Raw genomic sequence first — 26,129 nt, 5'->3', positions numbered from 1 at the left:
ATGTGATTATAGATAAGACTCTAGCTAGCTTGAATGTGTGTCAGACAAGGATTCTCTTAAGAAATGAAAATTGGTAGTTCTTTTTTTGAACACCCACATCACTGATTTGGTTAGATGGGCAGCTGTATAAATTTGATAAAGGAATAAACCAAGAAATTCACTAACCCACCATTGGCAAGAGGCAAATACTTTTAATGTCATCAAGGGCGGTGGGTTAAATAGCCTTTGACCTTTTTTTGGATTGCATCTACATACTGTACACTTTAGCTTCCAGCATTACCTTCTTGTTTTTAATTTTAAAAAAATTATCACCAGATTTTATTCACAATCCTGCCACATTTTGGCATATATAGAAGTTCTGGAGCCCCAAAGGGAGTGCTAAACAAATAATTCCCTCAACATTGTCAAACTATTCACTAAGGCTGTTACTATTACCATTAGTGTTCTCATCGTTCCTATCAATATCACCCATCTCCTCCCACTTATGATTGCATGACTGTAACTTTGTTGCTTGTATCCTTACGATTTATATTGATATTGTTTCCTGATTGCTTGTTTGTACCCTATGACTATCATTAAGTGTTGTACCTTATGATTCTTGACGAATGTTATCTTGTCTTTTTATGTACACTGAGAGCATATGCACCAAAGACAAATTCCTTGTGAGTCCAATCACACTTGGCCAATAAAGAATTCTATTCTATTCTATTCCATTCCATTCTTAAAAGGCCACCTGAAGCCAGCAAGTTTTCCAATTACCATTCAAGAAAAAAAATGCTGCCACTATTCAGAAACCAATCAATCTGGTATCACTATTCAGGAAACAATCTTGAACTTGTATTATTGCATTGTATGTTGTATTAATATATACACAGCTTAAAATGATAGCTGGCAGTTCTTTAGCTCGTATTGGCCTTCAATGGAGACCAGCTTTTTGATAAAAACCTAAGGTTTCATAAGGTATTGCCATAATATAAGCACAGATCCAAGTAGTATAGCCTTTTGTAATTGACTCACTGAGATTTTGTCAATGTGCAGATTTTCTAATTGTTGTCTAAGGCTTTTTGGTACACCACCAATGTGCTGATAATGACATGGCACGGTACGATTATGTGATAATATTGTATTATTATGATTGCTCACACACAGTTGGATATTTAGATTGGGTTTGGCATTTTTGTCCATCTGTTCAGTCTTTCCTAAGGACTTGGGACAGACAGATATTGTTGTTTGATGGTGTTAAAGGTATCCACAGGACCTAAGTTGTTCCTAGAAAAGCTGCCTTTTGCAATTGATTGTGAATTTATCTATGTTAAATATGCCATGAAAGTATTTTAATAATGTGTATGAATATTACAATTATATAAGTTGGGTAACTGATTTGTATGTAGTGTGATAGTGATATAAATATAAGGTTGATAGTGAAAGATTAGAATTAAACAATAGGTGATTAGATAATGAAAGAATATATTTGTTATTACCATGTCTTTGAATATTATAGTGATAGGAAGGGGAAAAAAGATAAAATAGAGATAGAAATAAGGGGAGAACTATAGTGTGTGTGTGTGTAGTGTGTGTAACGATATTAAGATACACAAAAGAGTAAGAAGGGTTAGAATTGAAGGATGGCAGTAAAGGATATATGGAAATACTATGAAATAATGAAAATGAAATGTAACAATGTTGAGTAATGATACTATGTTTATTTTTATTGAAGTGTATGATACCCAGGTATCACACCATTGAAGCATTGATATATATAAATAATATAATTTAAAAAACGTGACAAAAAAGCCATTTTATCAAAGCCATCTCAGAAATTAATGTTATTATTAAGTACATACTATTGCTTGATGAATAGCCAGCATTACCATGGGTCCCTCCCAAATTCCTGTGGCAAAATATCCTGATGGTTTGAGGGGAAATGCCTCCAATGCATTCCAACACAGCATATATTATTACTATATAAACATTATCAGAGGAAGCAGCTCACTTTTTTAAAAAACCCTTGTTTTTCAAAATAGTTGAATTAAAACTTTTTTATTTTTTTTACATTTACATAAAACACTTATTTTGTAATAGTAAAATGTCAATCATGAAAACAGGAAAACATATCAATGGATAACTTGACTTTCATATATTACATTCTCTTAAATAAAACAAGGGTTTTCTAATACTGTACAGTACACATGCTTTTTATCACACTTCTTCAACTTGTACATAATTGTTCCTTTAATCATACACCCCTCATTTGGTACGTTTACTCTGCATTGAAGATATATAAAGAAAACTTTTTAAGTTTACTGTTTGCTAAAGTCGTTCTTCCATAAAAATAGCATTTATTATATTAGTATTCTGACATTTTATATACATATAACCAGAATGAAATAGTGACTGTTACAAAAAGGTGACCAATTGGTATCTTATTATGTAATTATGGAGTGTTCATTCATTATATAGTTACAGTTCCCATTGACTTGATGAGCTTTATAAGAGAAGAATTCAAGTAGGGCTCATCCCTCCAAATTCTCTTTGAGCGTGGAATTCAAAATTCTGTTGTTGATGCTTGATTTAACTGCAAGCTCCTTCTGTAATATAGCAAGGCAAACAAAAATAGGCAGTAGAGCTAACAAAACATAAATTCATAAATCAGTTTACATTTCAATGCATTTCTCCTTCATGCTTCAATAAAGGTGTAATTCCGATGATCCTATTGTTTTGGTGATTCCAACAACAATACATGTGAATATGTTCACATTACATATTGCACTGAGCTCTGGCTTGCTTAAATACAGGTAGTCCTCACTTACTAACCGCAATTGGAATCAGCAACTCCATTGCTGTGCCATGTGATCAAGTGACCACACCGACTTATGACATCAGTTCTGGCTCTGGTTATAAAGCAAATCATCTGTGGTCTTTAATGAGCATAACACCCGTCATGTTACTATGACTTGTAATTTCCTGTCAGTTCCTGTCAAAATCACTGATTTTGCTTCTTGAAAGCTGACTTGGAAGGTTGGAAATGGTGACGACAGGGATGCTGCGACCACCAAAAAATACACCCCAGTTGCAAGCACCTGCAAATCCCATTACATGACCACCGAAATGCTGCAGAAGTCATAAGTGTAAGGACCGGTTGAAAGTCTTCCTTTTGGAGTGCCATTGTAACTTCAAATGTTGCTGAACCGATGGCTGGGTTGGTAAGAAAGGATTACCTGCAGAGCTTACTGAATCAATCAAAATTGGCTGAGTTTACAGAACACATCCCTACCCCCGGGGGGGGGGAGGGACTTTCTGCCTCACCTGACAAAAACATTTTAATTTAAAAAAAAACCTGAAAGTTGCAAAGCAAACTGCCAGCATCGTCTTTACTTTCAATAATGTTTCCAAAGCATGATGCAAAGTTGCAGCACAGTGCTTTGTATGGAACTATCTACATACGTCTAGAAATAGGGAAAGATAAGCAGGGTTGTTAGAACAAGGGCCGGGACATCTTTTGGTAAGCCAAGGCTTTGTAACTAGTTATATCCCACCAGATTGCAATATTATGATGGGTAATCCACCCAGCACCCATTTTGCAAGCCTAACGACACTATGTTCTCAGAATTGATGTATGCTAAAAATAAAATAAAATGATGTGCTCTACACAAAGCAAACCAAGTAATCCATGCTATAGTTTAGTATAATGTGTGAAGTCAGTGACTTGCTGTCAGAACACTTAAAGATGGATGGTAGGGAATTTGTGACCAGCAGCCCAACCAGCAACACTTACTATTCACCATGCTGGTTGGGTTGCTGTTAGGTACCAGGAATATCTGGGGCATTATAGGTTAATTGCCGTGACCTGAAATTACTTTGATGTTTAAAATACTTTTTTATTTAACAGTGATATCCTATGAATATTTATTCCAAAGTAATTCCCACAAGATTTCATGGGAGGTACATGCCTACATATGCTTAAGTCTATGTGGGATTGCTTGGTGGAATTAAATTCAGGATGAAATCTTTTCAACTTTACTATCTAAAACTTCAATCATGATGGTTCCATAATACTACCAGGCAGAATTAAACTGTAATAGTGCTATGCACTATTCATTATATTTCACAATACTCCAAATAGTAATAAAATTATTGAGAGTAGCACTATTCTAGTCAGCTCTTTCTAGCTTAACAGTGTAATTCAATATATTAAACATTTTCTAAAGATTTCATCACCGAGGGACAGGTCACCCTATCATGCCATTTATACATTATTTGACAAGGCACAGAAGAGAATTTCACACAGAACCAATTATCCAAAGCAAATTATTGGGAAGCAGAGAAATGGAGATGAGAAGCAAAAGAATATCAGATAAACAAACCAAAAGACTTGTTTCTAAACAAATCCTTGGATTTAGGAGAATAATTTGAAGAAAAAGATGACAAACCCAATTTTCGGAGTATAAAATGCACCTCCCCCCCCCCAAAAGAGCGTGGAAATGCTGGTGCATTTTATGAACCAAATAGAACCATTTTTGGCCTCCCGAAGCCCTGCCCCCGCATCCCATTTTTCTGAAAAATGGTGGAAAACGGGCCATTTTTCAAAAAACGGAGGTGTTTTTGCCTTCCTTCACCCCCAGAAGCACTCTGCAGGCTTCAGCAGGGCTGGGGGAAGGGAAAAATGCCCCCTCCTGGGGTCCGGGGAGAACAAAAACTTTTTTTCTTACTTACCTCTTTGAAATCTTAGTGCGTCTTATACACCTGTGCATCTTATAGTCCGAAAAATATGTTAATTCATAGAAGTAGTTCAAAATGAAGATTGCAGAGAATCGTGAGAGTGAAGAGCAAAAATCATAAACCAATAAAGACATAACTAAATCATTAAGTAAAATAAACTAGAAAAATCTGCAGGTTTGATGAAATAGGGAACTACTGACTACACTCACTGGAGTGAATAAAAATCTTAGATTTGGATAGAAAAGGGATTGCTTAAAGACTGGCAGTTTTACGATTAAAAATTATTAGCGGCCATGAAATGGGTGCTTTACAGCTTGTTAAGCACTCCTGGCTATCAGAAATGGTCATAGTATACCTCACAATCACATGACCGCATGTTAGGTAGGCTACCTTTATGACCAGTTCTGGCATTCCATGACAATTTGGGATAATTCTAGCAGAAAAAAAAGCCCTTTCAAATGAATGGGTTCATTTAATGACTGCCATGTTCCTTTAAAGACTGCTACAAAATGTCTTGAAAAATTACTTCTGGTAATGAGGATGCCACAATGACTTATGACCATAATTGTGGTATCAATTATAGTCATAAGGCAAGGACTACTTGTAGAAATTAGAAAATTAATGAAAGAACTCTGAACATGCATCATGTTGCCTCAGTATTTTGAATGTTATATTATTTTAGAAAATGGGGAAAAGATTATGATATGATAGTATAATCTGACAAAAAAGCAAAAAAGTAATCAAGGGGAAAATGGATTGGTTGAAAGTTTTGGACTTTTTTTAGTGGTAAACAGAAATATGTGTGAAAAAAAGCTATTAAAAAGGGAAAAGAGAAGAAAAATAGTTAAAAAATATAAACATAGATTGAATCAAAAGAGCAGTCTGCAATTTTCATCAATCCTAAACAATCATATTTTCAATGTGTCATTTGCCTCAGTTTTGATATGCAGCAATATCAAAATACAGTTATCCATGTTTTGGTTAGATAACTCATATCACAATGGAAATCTTTTGGACCCTGTTTATATTGGTGTAAAATTCAAAAATAGTATATATGTGTACATGTATAAGTATTTTACATTATATTTTTTCTATAATGTAAACATTTACATAAAATATGTATTACAACAGTATTTTTTTAAAGAGAAGCTACTAACTTTTAGTAAAATTGAAACTGAATTAACCACATGCTTTTGCATCTGGTTAATAATGAGGCCATACAAATGCAAAGTATATATGGATCTTCAATGCGAGATTGAAGTTATCAGTTTTCAAATGGGTTTTTTAGTTTATTTTAATATGATCATATGCTGTCTTTTCCTTTTAATGTGTGGCACAACTTGGTGACTACATGCATTGGCTGTTGGTGAAGGGAGTAAACCAACCACTTCAAAAGAAATTGGCATGAAAAATGTGGTAAAAAGAATGTAGATAATTGAGTTTTACCACAAGAAAAGAAACTACATTTCTGGGGGGAAAAGTATCAGGGAAAAGAGTAGAGCAGAATTTTCATCTGGAGCTAGTTAGAATGGATTCTTTTTCCAGGGAGAGCAAAGCATGATTTTTAACGAGCAGATAGATGGATATTTTAACAGTCACATTAGCTGAAATCCTCCTACGAATAAAATGATCCTCAGCAAAAAAAGAAAGAAAGAAAAGCACCTAACCTTGCCTCAGATGTATGGGCATGTTTAAAAATAAGCTGGAATGGAAAATTGTTCAAGGAAACCATTTGAAATTCATGGGGTGCCAAGAAATTCTCAATATAATAGCTGGATTGCCAACTGGGATATATGAAACTGAGAATATTTCACGCAAGTATTAAATGAGCCCTCTTTTTCCATATTTGTTTTTAGGTGCAGTTAGAAATAGGATTTAATCAAAACTGCTATTTTGGAAAAGAGACCAAAGAAAGGGGCTTGTAACCCAAGCTAGAAGAAGACTGATGTAAAATGTAATGATTTATTAGCCCATAGTTGCTAATGAAGTCTCCTTGATAAAAAAGCAAAATCAAATTTAGTTGATTAGTGTTAGTAGCAGAAATGCAGTATCGATGTTTCCTCTGGTCAGAGAATATTTTGTTCAGAGACTATTATTTTTAACTGAGTTGATACTGCATTTGAGTGCCCTTGTTCTGTTGAGTTACTCAACATTCATGAAGCAATCTTCAAATACAGGTAGTCCTCAACTTACAACCACAACTGATCCTAAAATGTTGCTAAGTGAGACATTTTTAAGTGAGTTTTGGCCCATTTTACGACTTTTCTTGCCACCGTTGTTAAGTGACTCATTGCAGTTGTTAAGTTAGTTGCCTGATTGTTAAGTGAATCTGGCTTTCCCATTGATTTTGCTTGTCAGAAGATCATAAAAGGTAATCACATGACCATGGGACACTGCAACTGTCATAAATATGAGTTGCCAAGCACCTGAAGTTTGATCACATGATCATGGGGAAATAATTGTAAGTGGGAAAATCGGTTATAAGTCACTTTTTTCAATGCCATTGTAACTTTGAACTGTGTTGTTAAATCAAGGACTACCTGTAATCCCAGACAGGATAAGGATTAACATTCCCTTCATACAAAACAGTCACACAGCCAATGATGATTTCCTGTCCTAAGGTGACAATAATTTAAGAAAACTCCTGGCCCCTATCAATACCATTATTAAACTGTAATAAACCAATATTAAGTACACATTGTTCCAGATGTTCTACTTATTTCCTATGAATTTTTGCAGTAAGAAAACACAAGTTAGACATACCAGAAAATCTGAATAACTAGGTTGGCTGGCAGATTTGCTTTTCTTGCACTCTTCTAATGATGGTTGGTGCAGGGAATATAGAGGTGTGCTTTTGGAAGGAGTCTGCAAAATGTAATACACACCTAGTCTCAAGTTACATCAAATATAAAATATAGCCAAGTAAATAAGCTATTGTAGAACAGGAGGAAAAATTGCATCTAATTTAAAAAGTGAATTTCATTATTAAGTGAAAGCTTGAAAACAACTCCTGTTCAGAATGAACTTTAAGATTCATACATTTCCATTTCTCTTCTCGTTACTTGCTCTTTTTGCCAGGAAACCTTATTGGTAAACTATTTTCCATTTATCATTTGGAAACTGTTCCAAGTTGTTCCCTTAGCAGCATATTTGATTAGGCCTTATATCTTAGCTCTTACCGCCTTTCTTACATTCAATGAATAAGAGTCTTGTTTGACAGCATATAAATTATTCCAGTATTGTTCCAGTGTCTGTTCGCTAGCTTTTTCACTACAGGGAAACGAGCCAATATTTATACTGTACAGCTTTACAGGTTATTAGTTTGATTGAAAATTATTTCAGATAACCACTGGCACGGCAAATTGCAGAACCATGCCTGCCTTGAGTCATGGGACACAGGGGAGCCAAAAAGGTCAGATGGTTTAGTATTTGGATGGGAGACCACTACTAGAATAAAAAAAATAAGAAAAAAAGCCATTCTGGTAGAAGGCAATTCTTATGTTATCTTAGCAAATTCTTATGAAGAAAACTTCCCAGAAGTTAGGCTGTTGGTTTGAGCTCCGAGCTTGGCAATTTGGTTGCAAATGCTTCATCACCATTCAAGGAGACATCGTCAGTGCATTTTGAGTTGTGCTTGTCAGTCGCCATTCAAACTATCAAACAAGCTGAAATCAGACCAGAACTCAGAAGTACCCAGATAAAATTCTAATCCTAATCTACATCACACAGATGGTACTTAACTACAGCCCAGCAACTTCAGCCAACCAATCAAACAGTCCAAAATCAGACCATGACTCAGAAATATCCAACAAACATTCAGACTAATTTGCATCTGACAGAGCACAATTCAAAATGCACTGAAGATGTCTCCTTGAATGGTGACAAAACGTTTGCAACCAAATTGCCAAGCTCAAAGCATAAATCAACAGCCTAACTACCAACCCGAGCTAATAATATTCAAACATATTCCAAACATTTCCCAGAAGTGTTCTTATAGTTAAACACAACTCAAGATTTGTTTGATAACTAGAACCATGACTTATAAAATCTATTTCATATCTTACACAATTATTATGCAACTCATCATCTCATCTAGCTGGTTAAAAAAAGCCTAATTTTAAAAAAGAACGTAAAAGGCGAATAAAGAGACAACAAAAGGAATAGCATTTATAGCGATAGTCTGCTTCAATTGGCCATTTGAGTTAGCACTTGAATGTCATCAATCAATTATTAAACATAATTAAGAGTAACCCATCCAATTAAGTTTATACCATATTTTTTCATGTTTATACAGTATTTACCTGAAAGGTAAACCAGATCTTTTATTTTCTCTGAATAATTTATTTAAAATGGGATCATCCTTGATTCACAGAGAATATACTAATAAAGAGACAGCTTTCTGGGTAATGTTTCGGGGGAATGAGTAGTCTGCTTAAATTCAGTATTTTAATCAAAATACTCTGGAAAAAAGCTAACAACATCTCATTCATGAAACAATTGGTTTCTGCATACCTAAAGGAGAAAGTAAGTCCTATCTAATGTACTATGATAGAATTTACTTCCAGATATATATTCAAAGTTCAGAAACATCTAACCCTAACCTTGCATAAAACAATAAGCAAATCATAATTCTTCTCACTTATAACTAAATATATATATTTGAAACTATATACGTATTTACTTTCCTACATCCAGCTGAAGGATTTTTTTTACATTCTTCTATTTGTTACATGAACAAATAATATATCATGAATATTCTTCATTCTGTACTAGGTTTCCCTAGCAAATTAAAACTGTATTAAACATAATCTTTTCAACTGTACACAGTATTTTCAACAAATCTTATGCAAGCATATTTTATGAAGAAGTATTTTTTCAGAAATGGAAAAATTCTGATCTCAGTTACTTTTCTAAAAATATGTGAATATGAGATTCCATTCAGTATTCACTTTGGAAAGTCTTGCTCCTAAACATTTAGTATTGCAGGTCTAATGAATTTTTATATAACTAATTTTGTATAAATCCAACAACCGAACACCTGCTAAGAGCTTTTCTTAACATTTTCAGCTTTGTTGTTATGGTTGATATGAAATATTTTCTGTAAAATATTTTGTAGGCAAAAAATGGACCACTGCAGTGTTCATCATAACTCTGTTTGTCATACTTCCTAGGATCAATAAGACAACAGCTGAGCTTTCATTGACTAGCAGTCAAAACATTTTTGCTATGTTTGGAAAGCCCTTTAATATAAAAAAATAAATAACAATAGCACTTAGACTTACAGTATACTATTCCAGTGCTTTACAGCAGAGTACCCCAGCATTTCCATCTTTGCAGATTGGCGGGGAGGGGGGGGGGAGAAGGGATGGTTCTGCACATATGCAGCTCCATTTGCATGAGCAGTGTGCTTGCCATTCACTTAAATGGAGCGTGCACTCACGCTTGCCCGCTGTTTGTACAAGTGAGAATGCTTGTGTGTGTTTGCTGGCCATTTCTGAAGCCCAATTGCAAACCCCTCACGGCAGAAGTGGGTTGCTACCAGTTTCGGCGAACTGGTAGCAGAAATTTCGACTGGATCACTGAATTGGTAGGGATGGCAGGATCGCCACGCCCCCGAACCGGTTCCCCAGTAGCAGGGTTTTTTTGACATTTTTTAATATTCTGCACATGCACAGATCTATTTAAAGGCAACTGCACGGGCATGGAGTGCCCGCACACGAAATGCGCATGCACCGAACCGGCAGTAACGCGGGCAGCAACCCACCCCTGCCTCACAGCCCACTAAGAGGCTGCGGCCCACAGGTTGGGGACCCCTGCTTTATAGCAATATGAGTGGTTTACAATATCAACATATTGCCACCTGCAACAATCTGGGTACTCATTTTACCAGCCTTGGAAGGATGGAAGTCTGAGTCAATCTTGAGCTCCATCAGGATTGAACTCAAGACTGTGGTCAGTTACTCTGCAATACTGCATTCTAACCCCTCCACCACCAATCTATTCAATTCTTAGATTGATAAATATGGATTATATGTATGTATATATATCAAATAAACTTTGAAAAGTAACATTACAAGAGGCAGCACAGTCATTTGCTTACTAAGGTAAAATAAGACTAAACTCTTTCTCAAAAAAAAACAACCCAAAATATCTAACCTCTTATACACAGCACAAAAGTAAATAATTTTTCCTGATATATTTTTACAATAAAAATTATGTTACCAGAACCAGTTAAAGATGTTAATTATACTTTACATACAAACATAGAAAGCAAAGCTTGCATACCATTAATATCTAAAACTAACAAGAAATTAGTGGAACTTAAGTTAGTTTTGAATAAGCATTTATGGAAAGATTATTAACACTCATCAATTCAAGTGAAGTTCAGTTTTTTTGCTTTTTTTGTTCAAAACTATACTGATTCAGGAGCTTAGGTTGAGGCTTGCAAACAAAACCCAGTGTATTTCTCTAATCCCGGGGGCGTGGGGGGACTTCCCGGAATGTCAATCACCAAATAGATGGGCCAATAATAGAGCAATCAGGGAGGAGTATAAATCAGGCTGGCTCGGGATCCACAAATGGCTTGCCCTCGAGGACAGAAACCCAGCCAATGTTGATCAAGAAGTGGAGTTGCACTGTGTCTCCAAACTCAAACATACAGCTATTCATTATTGTATTACATTCAACAACCACCCCAAGTTTTAAAAAGAAATGTGATCAACTTTACTCACTTTGTTTTGAAATGGCTGCTTACTAGGAACAGCAAAATTGGTTGTTATGTTACTGCAACTGGATGCTTTAAGTACAGTTAGGTTTGAGGCTACCTGAAAAAAAGAATAGTTCTAGTCAGGAATAAGAAACTTGTGGACGTTTCAATAAGCAGCATATTTAAAACCCAATACTAATCTCCAAGAACGTAATTTCTTAAGTTATCTCAAACTTTAAAAATACCTTTAACAGTCTTTTTTTTCAGGACTACTATACTAGATCAAGACAACAAAAAAATCTAACAAAAAAAAAATCCTCTTCCTGCCATTTAGCAGACAACAACTGTATCTGGATTATGGAGCCCATGATGCTTAGCTGATTTATAACATGTTAGAGCAGGGGGGTCAATTTGGTGGCCTGCGGGCTGGATGCATCACGCACAGGCCACACCCACCCCAGCTCTACAAAGGCAAAAAAACATCACAATATGTCACGTGACATGATCAAGTTTGACACTCATGATGTTAGAACTACTGAGCAGAAATAACGTTTTATTGTGGCCTATACTACAGACAATCAAGTTAGGAGTCTAATGGATTTTATCTCATTTTTAAAAAGTATTTAATAATCTAGAGATTGCTTTCAAAATACAACCCTAATATATTTATTCACTTTTTGTGCAGAATAGTGACATGGCTATTCTGAAACTTTGGCAGAAATATTTAAGACATTCCTGGGGATAATGGACCTGCTAAAATTCCCAAGATATCTGTCAGGTTCCACGTTCCCACCGATTTTAAGATTGTTTTATTTTATTTTTAAATTGAAAACTGATAACTAAAGGGCCAGCTTCAAACATAATCTTTATTTCCAAGAGTACTTTTGAGTCCCATACAGTTTACAAACTGAAAATAGTGGGTTGTTTCAGTTTAGCATTTGACTTGAACTTTTGCTCACCTGCCCAGAAAAAAACACAAAAATAAAAAGATAGGGAGCAATTTATAGGTCTGGAGAGAAAACACAACAATTGCTTCCTGGGATACAGAATATTTTGGGGATATCCTGGGATATTAAAATATTTTACTTTGCGTATCTTGTTTGTAGTTGGAGTATTCACATGGGCAGATCTTTTCATAGCTCCTTTTGGAGTTGTATATTCCTCCCGCTTCACTGACTGAAACATAAAGTCATTTTAAGGTAGTAAATATTGATACATTTTACACAAATCTACATCCAATCCACACAGACAACCATGACCATCACAGAAAGGTATGGGTCATCTTCACCTTTTCATTATTGTTAAAAGATGGACAAGCATGTTGACCATTCTGTGTTTTCATACTCTCCTTCAAACATTCATTATATTTAAACCACCATTACTAATCTAGCCAAAATTCACCCCTAATGTATTTGCAAACAGATGCCAACCATGCTTTGAATTCACTTGAGCAATTTCAAAACATGTAGAAGGGGGATAAAAAGATAGCAAAAGTATAATTAGTTTTTTTTAAAAAAACTCACTTTCCTAAATTTCAGAATTATTTGTTCCATAGTGTGATGCTTACAGCTAAAAAAATGTAAAAGACCAGTTTTCAAGCATGAAAATCACTTTATTCCACAATAAAAGCACTGAAATAATGAATAACAACTTACTGTTTTGGGCTGATCTTTTTTAAGTTTATAATGCTGCAGCTGTTGGGTCATGTAATCAAGAAACCTCTGGCTTCTAATTAGAAAATCTGAATTATGCTCCTTCTCCCAATTTTCAATTTTTTCCTTCAATTCTTCTCCTAACTAAATTTGCAAAAGAAATGTCTATATTAATTATTCTGAATTTTAACTATTTATTCCATTTCTATAGCCAAACAACTCAGCCAAGTGCCCAAGTAATTCGTTTCAAGTATAAAAAAGGCTTATCCAAAATCAGTTCATTAATACATCAGAATTAAAACTTTTTATGCCTTAACTATATTAAAACATGCAATGCAAACAAATCATCAATGATTCAAAGATGTATGTCAGTAGAAACATAAATTTCCCATTTGAGTACTTTAGAGACAGGATTACATAAACAGAAGTTTTTGTAATCTACCAAAGAGCCTTATAAAAGGAAGTTAGAATAAAAGAGCCAGAATGATTAACTTAACTTCATGTTACATAGCAGCTCTTTTAACTTGTACTGTTAACAGTATTTTATATTTGTCTCAAATACTCAAGGTTCACTATCGCTAATATTTTCCAGTTATCCTCATCTCAAAACACACACATACCCAAATGCGAGAAGCTATGAAAAAATTGTCCTGGCATTTTACCTTTGACAACTGCTTTTGAGTCTTCGATCTTTCGCGTTCATCTTTGAGCAGATTACCCCCTCTGTTTAGGAGCCTGCTTGGATCTGTTGATTTTTTCTAAAACACAAACACTGAATAGATTAATATACTGAATAATCAAACATGTATTTACGGGTAGCAACTTCAGTATCTCTACTGATCGTTTTCATAGAGGGATCGTCCTTCAGGCGAACAGCCAAAGCATAATGGTTACTGCGTATGTATTGGATGTAATTTTCTGATTTCATCAACTTATGCTAGAGTAGCGTTTATTTTAGTGATGAATTTAACAAGAAAACAAATCAGACAAGTCTAAGAATTCCAAGAATAACATCAAAGTAATGAAATGAAATATGGTTTATTCAGTCAGCGACCAGCAAAAATTGAAAATATACACCAAAGTAAAATCAAATGGCTGAGGTAAATACTAGCATAACAAAAAAATCATATAATATTTCTAGATGAATAAACTTTCCCAATTTAGATACAGGTAGACCCCCTAGTTGAGAATAACTGACGTAAAGATAACCCTTAGATATGAAGGGGGAAAAATTCTCTTTTCTCAACCAGACAAAGCACTGAAGCCACACAATACTTTGAGGACCAGCTGAAGCTGCATGTTTTAATATATCCTATTCAGTTCCTGAAAGCATTGAGTGGGATTAGCTGCATTGGCTGCAGAAAGGAGAATGCCTTCTGCCACTTTTAGTAATAAGCAATCCACCTGGAGTCTATGACGATTCACCACAGGCAGCTCGCCATTACCAACCTGCCACAGCCAATTCATCATGGCCAACTCGCTGCAGGACAATTTGCTATGGCCATCTCGCCACAGGACAACTTGCTGCAGAACAAGAATTACACTAATATCAAAGATATGTTGGAATAGAATTTAAAGAGAGGCTGCAAAAGGAAGGATAGAGCGAAATTTGAATGGCAAAAATTAAAATATTTTATTTATTTTAAATAATTAAGACCGTTTAAATCATTAAATTGTCCTGCAACAAGTTGTATTGCGGTGAGTTGGCCATGGCGAGTTGGGCCTCTGCAAGTTGGCTGTGGCGAGTTGGCTGTGGCAAGTTGTCCCATTCCCGTCTATCACACCCATTTGGTGTGGAGCCTTCAAATCAATTCTTTCAGCAGTTGTTAAGAAAGCTCCCACACATTTGCACTACTCTGGTGACTCTGAGGACACAGATAAACTTTCAAGTGGCCTCAACGACTCTCTCAAAGAACACAAATGATTAACTGTCTGTAAGGAATATAAATACTTTCATTCCCACTAGTCAGAGCTGAAAGAAGCTTCTCGGCTGAGAAGGAAAACATCTTCAAAGAAAAACCAGAATGTCCAATTGTGTCTTCAAAAAAGCACCTTAGCTTAGAGTTGTCACGTTCCCAAAATCGGTCCAAGTCCAACCCTGCCTGAATTCTGCTGACTCTTATCTGGCACCAATTTAGTATTGAACTTTAGTTGACTAGATTCTTGTGTATAAATATGAACAAGTCTTCTATGCTACAACCTAACAGATGGTCCTGATTCTTTGACATTAATCGTTATAGGCTGATTATGTGCCTAACTACCACCACCACCCAGCTATCTGCTCTTCTCCTATAGTACAGCCTCTATTGTACCAGAATCAGGTTTAGGAATGCTAGGAAAAAAACCCTGTAGACTTCCAGATTTTAACAGTAAGGTAATTTCTCAAATAAATAGGGTTTCTGATTGAAATTTAGAGTTGGGTTTTTTCTCTGTCCATTAAAACTTGCAGTTATAAAGAATAAAATCAATAATTGGATACTAAAACCAGATTCACTAATCTCATGGCAAAAAGCTTATTATTTTTCATCATGAATTTTATCACAGTTGCAATATCCTTTTTCTAGCATCTACATTTTAACAATCAAATAACTTTCTTCTCATTCAGCTTACTGGGTTGGCATTTTCCAAATCTGTTTTTCTGGGGACAATGGGGAGCTATTATAACCCTTCTGGAAAATACCAGCACTAGACAAATACAGTGTTCTAACTCATATCAGAAAATAGCATTTGCCGTAAAAAAATTAAAAATAATAAATTATCCCTGGCAACTAAAAACAAGGTAAGCATTGAAAGAGCATTTACCTCCAGTTCAATGAAGCGATCCAGAGTAGCCTCCCATTTATGAACACCGTCATAAAGAGACATGGCTTCCTCATAAATCTCTTTTATTTTGATCAATTCTTCATCGTGATGATACAACAATTCTTCTGAGAAATTGTCTATATAAATCAGGAAACTTTCGTTAAAAAGCAAAAAAAACAAAGAGTAACAGACACAGAGAAAACTTTTAAACATTTATCCCACTATTCCAATAAACAATACAGATAGTTCTTGGGTTGTGTTCAAAGTTATGATGCTTCTGAAATAAGAAGACTTATAACCAGTTCTCAGAGTTCTGGATGTTGTAGCATTCCCAGTTACATATTTGTGATCTGGAAACTTTATGCCATCGCAGCTTATTGCAGTCATAATGATTTCATATTTTTCCTGCCAACTTTCCACAAGTCAATGGGGAAGCCAGCAGGAAGTTTAAAGTTACTTTTTCACCCATCCTTTGTAGCTCCTGCCCACCGCAAGCCTACCATATACTTTCTCATCTCTTTTGCCTGACAAAACGCACTTATTTGCTTTCAAGCATAGGACTTCTCATGCATAAGGCAAATAATGATTACATTTTGAATTTATAAACATGTGCTACAAGGAATTACCATCATAAAAGGGCTGAAACGCAGCTTTTTGTTCATCGGAATAAAAGCATTTCTGCCAATAGCTCTCAAGATCTTGCCTGACTTTCAAAATAATTTCTTTAACTTTCTCCTTCTTCACCTCTTCCAGTGTTTGTAATTCTTCTTCCCACTAATGAAAACAAAACGAAACCATTAATTGTGATGGTTACAAAATATACTTCACCTACTACATTTATGTTAGTAGTGGAGAGACGTCAAAATTCCCCTTCTATTACCATATTCGTGGCTTCACAGATGGAACACTGGTTGGTCATTTTCGTGAACCTTTCTTGCTTTTCTTGTGGCCACTGAAGTCTGTCCCATAGAAGCTGAACTTGTTTCATCAGGACGTCTTTGGTGGCCATTAGAGATGACTTCTTTGTCTGCAACTAAAGACGCACACTCAAATAAGTATATGCAAAAAGGGTGGAGAAGTAAGAGTTTTGTCTAGTGGTTAAGACACTAGAGAGAGTGAATTCTAATACCACCTTAGTCATAAAAGTCAGTTGAGTGACCTTGGTCTCTCTCAGCCCAACTCACTTTGCAGAGTTGTTGTTGTGGGGAAAATATAAGGAGGAAGATGTGTGGAGTATGTTCAGAGCCTTGAGTTATTTGTAAAAATAATAAAGATGGAATACAAATAAATAAATAAAAACTCTGTTTCTCTGTAAATAGTAGCCTAAGGGGAACAGCAAGTCAGATCCAAAATAGAACCCAGGTTTACTAGGTAGGCGTCAATAGGAAAAAAGAGGCAGTTTCTGTCTTCATTTGCTCAGTGAAGGATAATGGCTGATACTGTAACATAATCTCTCTTTCTCTGTATGTATACACACATGCACGTCTGTTCAAAAGTTGTAAAAGACTGCACAACACAGTATCTAAAATGCTATTAAATGTCTTTTAATAGCATAATCTTAACCTTGTCAATCATTTGCAAAGGCTGCTGATATTAAGATCCAAAAGATGAGCCTGAACTAAAGAAAACACTAATTAATTAAAACTTGATTTATTATCATCCTTACCATCAGCCCTTAATTTTGTAATGTTACAAAGTACAGCAGACAGATAATCCATATGCTATAAATGCCATGAATCTGCACCAAGAAAAGTTGAGATGCTTTCATTTTGGAGCCTTGTTTTTTATGCAGCATAACTTTAAACAATATTGCAAATTAATAGTTCAAGTAATCGATTCATTCATAGGAATAGAGTCTTTTACATAAGCAGCCCAACCTGATTGACAAACTGCTGAAGATCTTCAAGATACTTTTTTGTAAGACAAATATATCCTTCTTCTTCATCATCACATAATATATTATTTTCCAGTGTCCCATCAGGTGTGTGTCCAATTTCTTTACTATATAGTCTGATTTCTCTTCTCAGTTTATGAAACTCTTCTAATCTTTGTTCCTGTTTAAATAAATAACTCAAAATAGTTTAAATGTATCAAATTAAAGAGCTTATTTTATTCAATTTTATACAATTTAGAAACTGCACAACTTCCAATATCACAGGAGAAACAGAATACAGTATTAATAAGAAAAAAAACATAACAAATAGCACTTATACTTATACACCGCTTTACAGCACTCTCTAAGTGGTTTATAGGTCAGTATAATGCCCCCAACAATCAGGGTCCTCATTTTACCCACCTCGGAAGGATGGAAGGCTGAGTCAACCTTGAACCTGGTGGGATTTGATTTGAACTGTCAGCAGAAGTAGCATGCAATACTGCACTAACCACTGCACCACCGAGTCAAGAACAAACAAGATGGGCAGGGACTGCAGCAGAAAAACATACTTTCTGGCTCTTAAAAGATAATTTGATTGATTGGTTGAAAAGGCCTGTTGGCTCATATAACCCAGGCCATGGAATGCCATGGTAGATAGACAGTCCCCTTAAAACATGGCTGTTTCAACAAACTTGGGGATCTGGGGCAACAGTGACTCCATGCATTGGCTGCATCATGCATAATATTGTAATGTGTTCTGTGATCACTTTATTTATATTTGTTTTACTTGGATTTTGTATACTGTTTCAGCTGTTGGTTTTATTGTAAGCTGTGTGGGATGGGCAGCCATATAAATTTGATAAATAAATCACTTATGGTCCAGCTAAGGAGCTACCACCCTGAAGATACTCAGGAAAACTGTCCCAACAAATAACTTGGTAACAAGAGGGTATTAGTTGACTTTCTATCAATCATAAAATAGAAACTCTGCACATTCCTTCATTTCATGCTTAATTTGATTACAAATTCTTTGCATAAAGTCTGGATGAAAGTCAAAGTGTATCTTCTGGCAGCAAACTTTATAGGATTTTTGTTCTAGGTGGGATGCAAAACAGAGACTCACAATGCTCATTCTTTTTTGCTCAAGAAAGCAGAATGTTCATTTAGCTTATTTTTGACTGCAAAGTCTGACTTGCTAATGAAGGGATATAAATCAGTGCCATACCTTTACTTTCAGAAGATTTGTTATATGTTCTTTTATTTCTTCCAGCTCTGTGCTATTTGGAATACTGCCAGTAGGGATGTAGTAAGGGACTACACAAAGCTCTGTACATAATGCCTGATCTTCTCGCTGTAGCTGAGTCAACTTCTCCAGCCTCTCCTCTTTTTCTTTAAGAGCACTGTCTAATGCCAGCCGATATTCCTTCTCTAATTGAAGGATAGTTAAGCCATCATCAACCTGTAAAGTTATACAGCAAATAGATATATTTAGCACTTCTGTGAATGGCCTCCAGTAAGTTTTCTCTTTGTTCTACTAGATCTAGTACAGCAGGCTGTGTTCCATCATTACAATTAGACCTTAGAAACACACTTTTTTATGGCTACCTCCAAGCTATGAAATAATATCAGCCCACCCACAAAGTCCACGTGGCCCTGATCCTCTGGTTGTAAGGAAAAACCTTAAAACATGGTTCTTTCAGCAGACCGATGGATGATTTATAATCATCCATGTACTAATGTTGGCATTTTACAACTTGGTTCTTGGTATTTTCTCCAATATAGGTGGCTAGATGTGAGGTGAGGCTGCAATGGTCATTTATTATTTTTGCTAACCAACTTCCTACAAGAGTAATTTGCTTTATGTTGGCTGCTGAGCCTTGTTTATAAAATCTGGGCACAGGGTTAAAAAAAAAACCAAATTATTCAAATAGCAGAAGATCTCTGATGAGTTTCCCAGTTTGCTCCAAAAAGTAAGAAATCCCTCAGATAATTCCTGTCCCCATTTCACAATGTTCAGTCGCTGTCAACAAGCTGCATTCAATTTAATTTATTATTTGTTTTTTAAATATTCATTTAAAAAAAAGCAATTTAGCATTTAGAAAAGAGGAGAGACACCCCTGCTGTGTGTGTACTTTAGCATAACTCTAGAATGCCTGGCTCGTTAAGGAGAGTGAGTGTGGCGTCCTAGAGCATCAATTGTCTGTGATGTCAGTTCCTTTGCAGCTTGCTCTGGAAAGCCAGCCATGACATTCCCCCTTCAGTGGACGAATGGGGAAGTGCCTGATGGATTTGGGGCAATATGCCAGGATCGTAGACAGGGCGAGAAAGAGGAGCACATGGGAGGGGGAAGGGAGAGGGCAGGGATTATGGGCATGGGAGTAGGAGGAAGAAAAGGCCCTCTCAATGACTCCCTGTCTATAAATATCTGGGCAACACCTGGTCATCAGCTAGTTATAAATAAAAGTCATCTATGCCAACTTAATATCACTTTAGTTTTCTGTTCTTGGGAACAATTAGCAACTAAAAAGAACTTACCTTGTAAGGATCCAGACCAAGTTGGTATCTGAGTACATTCAGTTGATTTTTCTGAATTTCAATGTCATTTTCAATTTTGTTTTTCAAACTGCTTTCTTCATCAATCATTTCATTCAATAGCGTCTGTCCAGAAATACCCCCAAAAAATTTCAGCATAGGTTTATAACCGATCTAACTGTTGAACTTCTTATTTGATCAGAATCCATAGCTAAAATAAAGCCTATGTCCATTAGCCCAGGATTTGATGTGTCCAGGGGCAGTCAAAAAAGGTATCAGATTGTTGTCAATCAAGGCTTTCATTCATGAATGAAATGAAGAGTTTTTCTGACTCGCTTTCCTCTGTATCCCTCATGCATTTCCCACATGGCTTCAATGAAAGCAAATGTGATGCATGAGAACAAAACAGAGAATGGTCAAAACTGATCTACCTATCTTCCTGCTACAAACCAAATGTTGCAATCAGAGGCATACATTTGGAAAATAAAATGACTGCTTACTAAAAAGTGAAAAACTGTACCTGTAATTGATTAGTAGGCTTTTAGTTTATAATACTTTGATCTAAATTATATTAAAGTGGCTCAGAGACAGGTTGATACTTGCATTAATTGACTGACTTTAAAGATAAACACCTCTTCCCTTGAGCAATTTATTTTGCAGGAGAAAAAAGTACTGTACTGTTCCAGATGCTTTTACACTTGTATGGTTAGAGAGATATGATGGACAAAGCATCTTTCAAAGGCCAGCTTTCCAGGCTTTTAAGTAGCTGTCCTAAGCACATCAATGTTTTAAACACATTTCCAAAGGGGATAATATAATAAAAACAAGTGAATTTTACTTGAAACACAATATACCTTAGAGTAACAACCCCCCTCTCTGAAAACACCAAGGTTTTACAAAAAGAAATGCTATATTTATTTGAATATAGCATCAAACCTCTACAAACATATTTTCCATAAAAATTGCAAAGAGCTTCTTTGCACAGAAATTATCAACAACAAAAGGCATAGAAAAAAGGTAGAGAATTTGATAAAGTGCCCCTACTCCAATTTGCTGTATTTCAAAGAATTCAGGTACCATTTCATTTCTTTTTTTCCTATTATCTTCCCATCAAGTAGCTTTTCTTTTCTAATTTCAAAATCTCTGAAAAGCCTGAATTTTTATCATTAGAAGGATAGAATTAAGCAGAATAGTCTGCTCTCCAAGCATGTTATACATTTCAGAAACTTTATGTGGCATTGTCCATATACTTTCACAGTTGTTACGAGTTGTTTGTCTGAGTCAGCCACTTTACACATTTGAGGCCTCAGAGTAATGCAATTGCCATGTTATACTGATGTCATGACATTTCTGGGTATGTGGGGAAATCATATTGGATTTTGGGAGGAGCTTTTTGAAAATGAATCTTAAATTTACAGAAGTACTGTATTTAAAACATATTGTGCTAAAAATGGTTATTTGGGGATAATCATGTTATCATGGTCACAGGCAGACTGCCTGAATCCTAACCCCCTATTTTACTTCAATGAAACCATAATTTCTAATAGAGCAACAAATACATAGAAATAGAATAAAGAATAATATAGGTAAGAATAGAATAAAGAATAAAATAGAGAAGAATATAATAGAGAAGAGTAGAATAAAGAATAGAATAAAGAATAGAGTAGAGTAGAATCTGAAAGGGACCTTGAAGTTCTTCTAGTCCAGCCGCCTGATCAAGTAAGAGAACCTATACCATTTAAAACAAGTAAAATTCAAACATAGGTTCACTATCCCGCAATGGCAAACCTATGGCATGGGTGCCAGAGGTGGCAAGCAGAGCCCCCCCTATGGGCACATGTGCCGTTGCCAACTGCTGTTCTGTTTTCCGGCATGCACATGCGCACTGGCTGCCAGAGCACCAGAAAACAACCTGAAACAGGCAAAAACTCCCCAAAATCAGGCCATATTTTTGGGGCATTTTCAGGCCATGTTTTGTTTTTCCAAACTTGACCCGAAGAATAGCCTGAAAATGGCCCAAAAAATGGCCAAAAACATGCATGTGCGCACTAGTCATCTGGTCTTCAGGATTCCAGTGCTCTGGCATGTGTGAAGAGCAGCTGGCCGGTGTGCATGCATGTGCCGGAAACCCAAAGAACAGCTGGCCAGTGCACACGTGCACACTTGGTCAGCTGGTCGATGGGTTTCCAGCGCTCTGGCGCATGCACATTCCATTTTGGGCACTTGGAGCCGAAAAGGTTCGCCATCACTGGTCTAGTCTCTTCTTAAAAATCTCCAGTGATGGAGTACCCACATTTCTGAAGGAAAGCTGTTCCACTTGTTAATTTTCTCACTGTTAAGAAGTCTCTCCTTAATTCCAGATTGGTTCTCTCTCTGATTAGTTTCCAACCATTATTTCTTGTCCAGCCCTCTGGTGGCTTTGCTGCCCAATATCACATCATACAATTTGATGCCCAATATCACATCACACAACCAAATGCAATTTCCCCATAAAATGGGTACCGGGAACTGGTACTAGATGTTTCATGCAAGCCAGTGTCACATGAGAGACTTTACATTTCAAGGCTGTCACCCTGAACCATACCTCAATGTGCAACTTTGCAGCCTCCATGCGTTCAAGCTGCAGCTCTTTGCTAATTCCCATTGCATTCCATAAATCTAGTAGCTTTCCCAGTGCTTGATTCACACTATTAACCAGGGAAGAAGCCAAAATTTCACTGAAAAAGAAAAGAGTAATTTCAATGCCATGATGACACTTAATGCAAGGATTGCCCTTCCTCCCAAAGGTGCTTTGTGAAAAGGCAACTGGACTTTGTTTTTCCTTGAAGACATTTCCCTTCTCATCCAATAAGCTTCTTCAGTTCTGCTCCCTACCTCAGAATTCTCATTTCCATCAACTTAATATTAATATTGTATATCAATGTAATACATTTATACTTTTTTTTAAACAAAAAATGTCAAACCCTGAATTCTTCTTTGATCTGGTGGCCATGAAGTGATCTGGGTGCCCTGGAAAGAACAAGAAACTAAGGACAAACTTGGCTTCTAACTTGTTTAGAGGTGACTAAAACAGGGTACCTAATCTATAGAAGGAACTTAATCCTGTTCATGTACATCAGAGTCTTGAGAGAATAGCCCTGACAGTATACATGTGCACCCTCTTTTTCTAAATATATTTAACATGCCTCCAGACTTCAGATTCTTGTTGTGCCTTGTACTTTTGATTTCTGATAAGTGCCTGGACAAGTCCTTGCAGTTTTCTTGGCAAGGCTTTCTGTACTATTTGCCACTGCCTCCTCCTTAGGGCTTGGAGAAAGTAATTACTGCAGCCCAAAGTCACGCAGCTGGCTCAATGGCTGAGGTGGAACTGGAACTTACTATACCAAACTGGCTCTTCAAAACTTGTTATTAGAGGTACAAAAGTACAATACATGTAATACCTAATCAAAAATAGGTTTAAAAGGATACAAGTCTTTCAGTGATTGAGAAGGCTAGAAATTTCATTGAATACAAAAATAGTTTTTTTCCAGATTTCCACTCAACTATAAATCTCAGTGGAAAACACTGGATGCTTAATAACAAAAGCTAAATTACTTACAGTAATGCTTTTAGGAGTTCAGAAGCCCTACCACCCCTTTTTTTGAAACAAAGATGTAAAATAAGCCAATATTATCATCCTCTAATATGCAAGGGGAGATAGATGGAGAAGCCCCAGGACATCTTTCCCAAAGCAACCTGATGACTTTATGTAGGTTAAAGACCCACAATCGATAAAGACATCCTGGAACTTCATGTTTGACTCCTGGGAGTTCATGGACACACCCATGATGTTTTTTTGTTTTTTTTTCATAGCCAAATATAAGTGGTTAACCACTGCCTCCTTTTTAAAAAAACCTCCCTATCATTTTCTTTTCTTCTAATTTTCCCAGTACATAGGCCTGGTCTATTTTATTTAAACACAAATAATACAAACAGTACATATACAACTGAATACAAAAAAGAAAGACAAAAGGGAAAGGGGAAAAAACCTCATAATACAGTGCACTGGAGAACCCCCCCCTTTATTTTTCTTATACAATATATTCCAATTGTGCCCTTATCCCCTCCAAAACAACATATATTCTTGAGTAGGTTTATTCCCTTTGCCTTCCACCAACACTGATTTTATAAAATCCCCCCTATTTCATTATAATTATTTACTTTAATTTATTTTAATCATCCCTTTTTAAAGTTGTTAATGTATCATTTGTTGCCATACTCCAAATTTCATTATACCACTCATTTCTTTGAATATCCCTGGTCTTTGGGCGTGAATTGTAACCAGGCCCAGTCAATATAAAGCTTCACTGCTTAGCTGTCAAAATATGGCAAACCCTATTGAGACATATTGAGCCTCCTCGAAACCTTCCGAGGCTGCTTTTTACGAGGGGAAACGGCATCAAAGGGGTTCCCCCGCTCACTCCCAAAGGAGCCGAGAAGTCCGGCTAGCCGCTCAGCGCTCCAGAGGCAAATCCTGTTCCCTTCCCACCACGATACAACCTGGCTTCAGAAAAACCCTTCATTCTTTTACCTTTCCCGCAGACGTTTCCCCATGTGGAGCCTAGAGACGGCCGTTGTTGGCGTCGCCATTCCCGCTACAAGTAAAATCCAAACAAAGACTCAAACGAGCGGCCGCCACCACCGTCAAAATTCAAACTTCAGAGAAAAGTTTGATCGAACGACAGGCTGCTCCTGTGCGCCTTATGATTGGTCCATCGCATTGGCGCGTTGTTTCCGGCATTGCCGAAGCAGCCAATCCACGGGAGAGAAGCAAATGAGGGGTGGAGCTCGCTCGCCTTTAAAAAAAAACTTCAACCGTTGGCGTTTCGCATGAGATGATTGGTTGTCAAGCTAGGATATCTTTGGCCAATTTTTTTTTTAAAAAACCAACAGCCAGAGGAGAAAGGAAGGTCTGTAGTTAAAAATAGGACGGATGGGGAAATTGAGGAAAGCTTATAAAAGAGCGATCCAATTTCATTTTAACTTCATTCGGCTGTATGGAATAGCTGCGTCCAGTGCCTCTACTCAGGAAGGCTGCTTCGGAAATCAATTCCATTGACTCCAATGGAACCTGCTCGCTAGTAAATGAGTTTAGCGTCATTGAGAGTTCACAGCTCTAGAATGGTTACCTCGAAAATGAATCCTGTTTGGCCGGAATCGTTCTTATAACAGTTATAAATACTAAATCCCATTGCATATAGGATTAACTGATCGCAGTTTGAAAAGGATGTGTATCCGCATGGCGTTAAAAAGACTCAGTGGGGATTAAATAAAAGTTGTAGAATTATGTGGGGTTTCTTAATTTGTAAACAAAACAAAAAATAAAAACTCATGGGGTCAATTAAATATAAAAAATATGCTACATAGCAGAGAAAAACACGCAGTCAACTTTTCTCACCCTTTAGCTACAATATACGAGTGATGCTACAATATAACTACAATATATGAGTGATGGATACATATGCTTGCATGGCATAATTAAACGCACTACTTATTTAAGCATAAATTAATGGTAGCCGCTTGTTGCTCACTCTCACGTTATCTCAGAAGTTGAATGAGCTATGCACGGAACTTGCTCACTCCTAGGCAATAAGATCCAATATTTGGCAAGCCCTAAGCAAAATGGATCATTATTCACAGTAAACGAGTTGTAGTGTTACAGCCTTTTCCTCTTCCAGCGCAGTTTCCTCGAAAACATATCCCTAGTTCTGGCTGGGGGTTTCTTACTCCAGTAAATATTTGTTTGTTTGTTTGTTTATGCGAGGCAGCGCCATTCAACCTGGTTTTAGCTTAGCATCGGATG

General features: G+C 36.4%; 1 protein-coding gene across 1 annotated transcript; it reads right to left on the bottom strand.

The window, feature by feature from the left end:
• Positions 1 to 1,683: 1,683 nt before the first annotated feature.
• On the bottom strand, positions 1,684 to 25,006 carry LOC106549592 (protein regulator of cytokinesis 1). The gene is made up of 14 exons (XM_014067287.2): positions 24,858 to 25,006; positions 22,872 to 23,004; positions 20,291 to 20,413; positions 18,981 to 19,214; positions 17,757 to 17,933; positions 16,760 to 16,912; positions 16,506 to 16,653; positions 15,880 to 16,016; positions 13,740 to 13,835; positions 13,081 to 13,221; positions 12,512 to 12,601; positions 11,451 to 11,543; positions 7,483 to 7,584; positions 1,684 to 2,588 (listed from the first exon to the last, which is right to left on the bottom strand). Exons 1-14 carry the CDS (start codon positions 24,914 to 24,916, stop codon positions 2,514 to 2,516), a joined length of 1,761 nt encoding a protein of 586 aa, XP_013922762.2. The 5' UTR covers positions 24,917 to 25,006; the 3' UTR covers positions 1,684 to 2,513.
• Between the last annotated feature and the right edge of the window lie 1,123 nt (positions 25,007 to 26,129).

This window comes from Thamnophis sirtalis, unplaced genomic scaffold (genome assembly GCF_051295495.1).
Source record: "Thamnophis sirtalis isolate CommonGarterSnake01/CBP01778 unplaced genomic scaffold, rThaSir2_p1.2 scaffold_5, whole genome shotgun sequence".
Taxonomy (NCBI): Eukaryota; Metazoa; Chordata; class Lepidosauria; order Squamata; family Natricidae; genus Thamnophis; species Thamnophis sirtalis.
Note: the sequence above shows the minus strand (reverse complement) of the source record. Positions and strands in the feature narration are given on the sequence as shown.

Bases quoted from the DNA above. Each gene is read 5' to 3' on its own strand.
- LOC106549592 (XM_014067287.2), bottom strand. From the start codon at position 24,916: ATGGCGACGCCAACAACGGCCGTCTCTAGGCTCCACATGGGGAAACGT. The intron at 11,544-12,511 runs GTAAAATATTTT...TCTTTTTTTCAG, and splicing joins CTACAAACAAGATACGCAAA to GTAGCCTCAAACCTAACTGT. The intron at 7,585-11,450 runs GTGAGTAAAGTT...TACATTTTGCAG, and splicing joins AGCAGCCATTTCAAAACAAA to ACTCCTTCCAAAAGCACACC.